General features: G+C 34.1%; 1 protein-coding gene across 1 annotated transcript; it reads left to right on the top strand.

The window, feature by feature from the left end:
- The first annotated feature begins 692 nt into the window (after positions 1-692).
- LOC135843338 (maltase A1-like) lies at positions 693-7,536 on the top strand. Its single transcript, XM_065361182.1, has 9 exons — positions 693-758; positions 1,311-1,650; positions 2,382-2,554; positions 2,643-2,780; positions 5,941-6,179; positions 6,247-6,448; positions 6,535-6,751; positions 6,825-7,170; positions 7,245-7,536. Exons 2-9 carry the CDS (start codon positions 1,314-1,316, stop codon positions 7,381-7,383), a joined length of 1,791 nt encoding a protein of 596 aa, XP_065217254.1. The 5' UTR covers positions 693-758; positions 1,311-1,313; the 3' UTR covers positions 7,384-7,536.
- The last annotated feature ends 956 nt before the right edge of the window (positions 7,537-8,492 follow it).

Genomic DNA, 8,492 nt, shown 5'->3' with positions numbered 1-8,492 from the left:
CGAAGAAATGAAAATATGACCAAATTATAGGTAGAAGCTGAAGGCATATGCTTTATTTTTGACCACTCTACTCGTAGAATTAATTTCTGGAGGTTTCACGCAATTGAGCAAATAAATATATGGTAATCTACTGGATTTTCAATTTTGGGAAAATTTCATGAAAAGTAGACAAAATATGTAGAATTTATATTTTCATAAAATTCTTCACATTTTTAAATTAAATGTAGAAATGTATCCTGTTCTTCCCTTCTGGTAACGTAATTTTCTCTTTGAAATTCGAAAACTGAAATCAATTCTATTCTCTTGCCTCATTTCCCTAACCTGATTTTCATCATCGGAATCTTGTCACATTGTGAAAAATGATTTCGTAAATTTTACCCAAACCTTAATGTGACAAGTTTTACGAACCCCTCGAACGCAACTTATTCAAAAACATGATTCAACCTTCAATAAAATAAAACTTGCGTCAGATTTACGTCATAATAAATGAAAATATTCATCAAAACCCTTCGGCTAGAACGTGATTTTCAGTACAAAATATTTACACAAGTGTCAAGAAGCGCATCTACTCGTATTACGACGTCGATGAGTCGTCGTCAAAACTATCGTCGAGAAAATTAGGTCAAAAAAACACACGCCGATCACATGATTAAAAACAACTCAATTTTTTCATGAATATCACAATTTTTTGTTCGAAGTATCAGTATTCGAATAGAAGACGCGCATTAGACTCCCAATTTTTTGTTCCACTATTCCAGGTACTGTATTGCAACTGATCTAATTTTCATTCAATTCTAGATTTTTTAATTAAGAACATCAGAAATTTAATGGTCTATTTATTTGGGAACAAAAGCATTTGGGAAAATAATAATTCGGAAAAATTTATTCGTGAAAATTTATAGTTTGAGAAAATAGGAATTCGTGAAATGCGTATTTTTTAAGCCAGAACTGCGGGTAGCTTAGTGCCTGGTTGAAAAAAAATTATGAAAAATTACCAAGCACAAAAAAAGTTTATTTAAAGTCACCAAAAAAATCACCAAATTAAATCTTCATGGAAAAATTTGTTCTAAATCACCAAAAAACGTGTATTTGAAATCGTCACTAAAAAATTCTTTCGCAAAGGTACCTCAAAAAATCATTAAAATTCAACACTCAAAACTCATTTGAAATCTTAAATCATCCCAAAGAGATTCTCCTGGAATTATAGTTCTTGAAACAATTAATTTTCTTGGGTACCAAAATATTACAAAAATGTCGAGAAGATAATAAATTTATTTAAAATGTGAAACTTTCGTTTTATGCCAACCTAGAAAATGAATTCAGTGTTCAGTTTGATCCTCCTCCTTGGGGCCACGACTAGTGTTTTATCAGTGAATATAGACAATGACTGGTGGAGGCATGCGAATATTTACGAGCCATATACACCTTCGTTCAAAGATAGTGATGGAGACGGAATTGGCGATATCAATGGTCTAATTTCCAAACTAGACTACTTGGTCGAAATTGGAGTGGATACTATTCATCTGCCACCATTTCATCCATCTGGCGGCATTGATGGAGGTTATGATATTACTGATTTCTACGATATAGATCCTAAATATGGAAAAATTGGAGATTTCAAACGTCTGACAGAGGAAATGAAAGAAAGAAGTAAGTTTCTGTTATAAAGAATAGTATTTCAACATAGGGTCATTCCATTATTATCAAATCGCCGAGATTTTTGTACTTAGAATCGAAGATTTTTTTTTTAAATACCAACCTATTTGTGATGAGGATAAACTTCGATAAGGGTTGACGAATGGTGAAAACCACAGTTCTCAAAGTGTATTTTGAGGAGAGATAATGGATGCTCAAAATTGTGAGGAAAATTAGCAGGGTTAACTTGAAAACTGTAAAGTGTACATTTTTGGAGCGTTTACCAGTTCGTAAGCGCATAGAAAAACTTTTAGGAAAATTTAAAGCTCTATAGGAAAGTTGTGAAAACCAGTGTTGCCACTTTTTCGAGCACCAAAAATTTACCTCAAAAGCAAATTTTCACCCTGATCAACAAATCAAAAAACTGAGCTGACTTCTTTTTCGAATTAGGTGATTTTAAAAATTCCAAAAACTACCAGAGAGTACAATTTCTTTCCTTAAGAGCTCGAAATTGCGCGAACTGACTAATTTTCATCCATTTTACACCACATTAAACGGGTCAAAAGTTGTTACAAATGAAATTAGTCCAATTCCACTGAAACCCAGTAGATTTTTGTGAGGCTTCTCGTGTTTTTTTTTTCATCATATTTTTTGAATATTACCTACACAAAAAGTAATGTGAGAAGTACAATATGAAATGCTTCTGTAGCTGATACTATTTATTTATTTTTTTTTTTTATCAACAGATCTATATTTGCTTATGGATTTGGTAATAAATCACACTAGCTGGGACCACGAATGGTTCAAAAGATCTATACGCAAAGAAACAGTGAATGGAATCGATTACACTAACTGGTTCGTATGGGCCGACTCAAAAGGTGACGATAAAGATGGAAAACCAATTCCACCAAATAATTGGGTATGAAAGAAACGAGTAAAAATTGTAAAATTTCAACACTTTAGTGTAATTTATTCTCATCAGAAAAATTGATCACATCTGATTGCAGTTTTATTTACTTGATTATGACAAAGCTGGCTCAGCGTGGACTTGGAATGATGACAGGAAACAATTCTATTACCACGTCTTTATGAACGAACAGCCGGACTTGAATTTGAGAAACGAAGACGTCAAGAATGAAATAAAGGTAGGTACTCAGTTACTCACTAAAAGCTCGGCAAAGTACATGTGAATTACGAGTATCAATAATACATTCTTTATATTATAAGGAAGGTGATGAGAAAAAATTTAGGAGGATTTTGGCTGAATTTTGCGGCCAGAGACCTTCATCTTGAATTAAAAATCACTCAGAAAAAATTTCACAGGTCCCCGAAGAGAGGACATTTTCGAAAAAATCGTGTTTTTTTCGCTTTAACCTCTACTCAACCTGTTTTGGAAAAGATGGCCCACTTCAGACACAAATTATTTGAGATTCTGAGCTAACATAATTTTGGGTCATTTCCATCAAAAAAATGTGATAATTTTTTTTCAATTTTCAAATATTTGGCAATTACGAGCAAAAAATTCGGCCCATTACGTTCCAAAATACATATTTTCTCAGGTTCAGAAATAATATCTTTCGATGGTTTGGCTTAATTAATGCAAAGTATTTGCGAATAAAAAATTTTCGTAAGTCGAATTTACCTGAAAAAAAAACACTCACGCATTAAGCGTGAGTAAGATCGACTTTTCATCAAATACGAACGAACAAATTGAGTCACTTTTTTTTGAACGTTTGTATAGCAATCGAATCGAATCATTTATGAACGATCGGTGATTAAATATTGATTGATTTTTTTGGCGAATCATTCGCAGAGCGTAAACGTATGAATTAATTTACGATTGATTCCGTTTAAGTGAAACTATTGTATAATGTATAGGAATTGATCAGTTTTCAAGGAAGTGAATCGAATCATTCATAATCGATTGGCGATCGGACAAATTGATTAATTTCTAGGAGAATCACTCGCAAACGATTTCATTAATAGTTGGTGAATCATTCGCGAACGAATCGAATAATTTTTGGTGAATCATTCGCGAATGAGTCGAATAATTTTTGGTGAATCATTCACGAACGAATTGAATAATTTTTGGTGAATCATTCGCGAACGAATCGAATAATTTTTGGTGAATCATTCGCAAACAAATTGATATTGAGTAAATTTTAGTGAATAATTCGCGAACGAATTGATTTGTGTAAGTGACTCGATCACGAACGAATCGATTCATTTACTTACTTAATTTTTGGTGAATCATTCACGAACGGATTGAATAATTTTTAGTAAATCATTCGTGAACAAATTGATATTGAATAAATTTTAGTGAATAATTCGCGAACGAATTGAATAATTTTTGGTGAATCATTCGCGAACAAATTGATATTGAATAAATCTTAGTGAACAATGTGCGAACGAATTGAATCATTTTTGGCGAATCATTTGCGAACGAACTGAATAATGTTTGGTGAATCATTCGCGTATGAATTGAATAACTTTTGGTGAATCATTCACGTATGAATTGAATAATTTTAGGTGAATCATTCGCGAACGATTTGATTCGTGTAAGTGACTCGTTCACGAACGAATTGATTCCTTTACTTACCTAATTTTTGGTGAATCATTCACGAACAAATTGAATGATTTTTGGTGAATAATTCGTGAACAAAGGTATTCGTATGAGTGACTCGTTCGCGAACGATTCGATTCATTCACTCAATTTTTTATGATTTATTGGCGAACGAATTCATTCGTATAAGTGACTCGTTCGCGAACAAATCGATTCATTTACTCAATTTTTAATGAATTATTTACGAAAGAATTGAATAATTTTTGGTGAATCATTCGCGAACGAATCGATTCATTTACTCAAGTTTTGGTGAATCATGCCCGAACAAATTGAACGATTTTTGGTGATTCATCCACGAACGAATTGATTAATTCTTGGTGAATCATTCGCGAACGAATCGATTCATTTACTCAATTTTCGGTGAATCATTCACGAACGAATTGAATAATTTTTTGGTGAATCATTCGTGAACAAATTTATTCGTATAAGTGACTCGTTCGCGAACGAATCGATCCATTTTCTCAATTTATGGTGAATCATTCACGAGCGAATTGAATAATTCTTGGCAAATCATTCGCGAACGAATTGATTCGTGTAAGTGACTCGTTCACGAACGAATCGATTCCTTTACTTACTCCATTTTTGGTGAATCATTCACAAACGAATTGAATAATTTTTGGCGAATCATTCGCGAACAAATTGATATTGAATAAATTTTAGTGAATAATTCGCGAACGAATTAATTCATAAATTGAAGAGCTGATTAATTTGTTCGCGAATGATTCATTCAAAAAATTAATCAATTCGTTCATGTATGATTCCCTTAAGTGAATTAATACTCTCACGAAGCATTCACTCAGAATTGAATTAATTTACACTTAAGCAATTCGTTTGAAAACAGCTCCACTTGTTAATAATTCAAAAGCTGTGAACTTTTGGACCATGGTGATCGTGTTCACCTGTAGGAATGGTAGATGCCTGGTGAGATTTCAATTTTCATCGAATTCGGTTCAGCCTTTTTCTAGGTAAAAAGTTTTAAAAAATGTAAAAAAAAATTTGTCGCTCGAAAAAAATTGGAAACGTTGAGGTTTTGGAACTTGATAATGACATCGAAATGCCCGGCTGGTAGCCTAGTTATGAAATTTCAAAGATCAAAATCAGTTCAGCCGTTCTTGAGAAATTCAATTTAATGAATTTTGCGCAAAGTCATCCCATGAAAATTTCCAAAAGCTCAATTTTGTTTGCGATTATTACGCTCGTAAACAGCAAAGTTTTGGATTATGCTGATTGTGTTCCCGTGTAGGAACGGTGATGGGCTTGTGTGAGATTTCAAGTGTAATAAAAATTGGTTCAGTCTCAGCGTAATCATTTAAAAGTAAAAAATGTTGAAAAAAAGATGTTGTCGCTCGATAAACTTGGAAACTTTGAACTTTTGAAACATGACTATGATGACTAAATATCCGGCTAGTAGCCTAGTGGAGAAATTCTAAATTCCATCAAAATCGGTTCCAAGTGTTCTGAGAAATTAAATTTTAAATGAATGGCGATTTGAAAATTAAATTAGTGGCAATATTCTTGGTTAAATCACAATCTCAAATATTTTCTCCTAGAACCATGCCATAGTTCGCCAAGTCAAAGTGAAGGTGTCCACTTAATTTTATCAATATCCCCTGACAATTTTTCGCGATCCACCCCATTATACGTACCTATACCTAACGTCTTTAAAAATTCTATGGTTTCAGAATATAATGAGATTCTGGCTAGATAGAGGAGTTTCTGGATTCCGTGTAGATGCACCCATGGTTTTCATGGAAGACCCTGACCTTAAAAATAACCCACCAGTCGACCCAAAAACACCACCAATATTGATTTACGATGCAGTTCCAGAAACCGCTAATCATCCTGACACGTTCCCGTTCATCAAAGAATTGAATGAATGGATTCGAGAATATGATCGAGAAACCCACAGAGAAAACTACACGTAATTCATCATGCACATAATTAACAGAAGAGATGAGCAAATCCCTAATATTATTTTAATTTTTCAGGCCTATGATTGGGGAAATATGGGGATCGGTTGAAAACCAAATGAAATACTTCGAGGACCCGAAGGATGGTCATCCAATGATCGATATGCCATTCAATTACATCATCACTAGATTGACTAAATATTTAAATGCTGAAAAATTTATCGAGCTTTTGCACAGTTGGATAGACGAGCTGCCGAAAGGCAAACCATCAAATTGGGCAGTGAGTACATTTTTTTCACGTTTATGAATCCACAAGGGAAAATTTTCTCACTATCTCACTAAGAATCGCCTCAATTTTTATCGCAGTTGGGTAATCACGATAGTAGAGGCAGAATCGCGTATTGGTTTAACGAAGAATATAATTATATCTTACTAGCAGTGGTATCCATGTTACCCGGTGCCTCGACAGTATACTATGGTGAAGAACTGGGTATGTCGATTAATAAATCATTTACAGGAAAAGATCCGACGAACAGAGAGTGGGTTCGTACACCAATGCAGTGGGATGATACAAAAAATGCAGGTAAATTATTATTCCACTAATTAGAGATTAGAAGAAATATCCTTTGTTTTCAATTAATTGATTATACTCGTAGGATTCACCGATGCTGACAGGCCATGGGCTCCAGCACATCCCAATTATTGGCGGATCAACGTCGGTGCTCAGGAAACAGACGAGAACAGTTCATTGAAATACTTCACGAATTTAATGACCATAAGAAAAACTGATTTGGGAAAATACGGTGATTTGGAGTTTCATACTTTATCAGAATGGGTATTCGCTTTTTCAAGAACTCACCAGAAATCCGAGACCAGTTACGTTGTTTTGTTGAATTTGGGATCGTACTATGAAACCGTCAAGTTGAAGGAAATTATTGTTAAAAATGATGAGGAAACTTTAAACGTACTTTTCTCCAGTCCTAATTCGCTCTACAAAGCAGGGTAAAGAGATAGAGATTTGATAAGACGATTCTTTATTAGCTAATAGATTTATAGCTATTATTTCCATTTTTTAGCACTACAATAAGATCGCCAGGTTATGACCTTGAACTTAGACCTCATTCCGTTATTATTTTCGAGCACAAGCGAAGCTGGGCATTAAAGGCAAAAACAGAAGGTGCCAGCTCTGTACCTCCATCTCACCACATAATGTGAATTGAAGTAGGTATTATAAGACATGGTTTTTCCTAACGACGGCTGCGTTAGGTTTTTTAGTCCAGTCTTGATTGAGTCATGAATGATAATTGATAACATAGTTTGTTTTATTTTATGAACAGCCGTGTAAAAATATAAATTCTTGATTTCGTTTCCGGTGTTGTTTTTAGTCGAATTTTCTAGAAAATATTTATGATGGCTATTGCGAGTCCCAGGTTTAAAAATTGGAGATGGGATGAATTTTTTTCATGTTTTGAAATTAAGACAGCAATGTAGGTACCTACAGATCAAATATGGTGGGTAATTAAATGCAGTTGATTTACTTGGTTGGAGATTGTGATTGCTCTTTTCATCTGACCACTCCTGCTCTGCCTTGAACAAAGATTATCTCCATTGCATCTGCTCTTGTGACTCATCTAAAGTACTCGTAGGTACGTAGGTATGTATATTTCAGTAATTGGCCAAGGACCACCACCAATAGTTGTTTTGTAACCGAAACTTCTCTCAGAATTGAGACGTTGATATTATAAAAATGATTCACTCATTCTTGCAACATCGAACATTTGTCGTTAAAATTGGAACAGAAATGTCAAACGAAAAAAGAGTGTCCATTGGAGTACCACAAGGAGCAGTACTAAGCCCTCTTCTATACAATATATGAGGAGCTGAGAATCAAAACTCACATTTGCCACCATAAACGATTTTGAGAAAAACGCGAAAAACTGAGTTAGTAGTGTTGCCAGTTGAAAAAACTTATAATACCAAAATGAATCATTAGATAGCGCTACTAGAACACGATTCCCTGTGTTGACTGATTTTCACCTAGCTCCCTTCTGCTTTAATATCCAGACAAAGAATGGCAAATGTGAGTTTTGACTCCAAGATTTGCAATCAAATTTTTTTTCACTGTTTTAATTACGACGATAGGGAAAAGTTTGATAACAAGCTGAATTTTGGTACACGGGGGTTTTTTGATACGCTGAACACGAATTTGGGGTGTCCAGGTGAATCCGGTGTACGCTTCCCCCTTTTTTGTGGACCTTAAGCCCCCAAATTTGTTTTTTTGCGTTTAAGTCCGAAAATATGCAATTTTATGCAAGATTTATGTT

The sequence above is a fragment of the Planococcus citri genome, chromosome 4, assembly GCF_950023065.1.
Source record: "Planococcus citri chromosome 4, ihPlaCitr1.1, whole genome shotgun sequence".
In the NCBI taxonomy this organism is placed as follows: domain Eukaryota; kingdom Metazoa; phylum Arthropoda; class Insecta; order Hemiptera; family Pseudococcidae; genus Planococcus; species Planococcus citri.
Note: the sequence above shows the minus strand (reverse complement) of the source record. Positions and strands in the feature narration are given on the sequence as shown.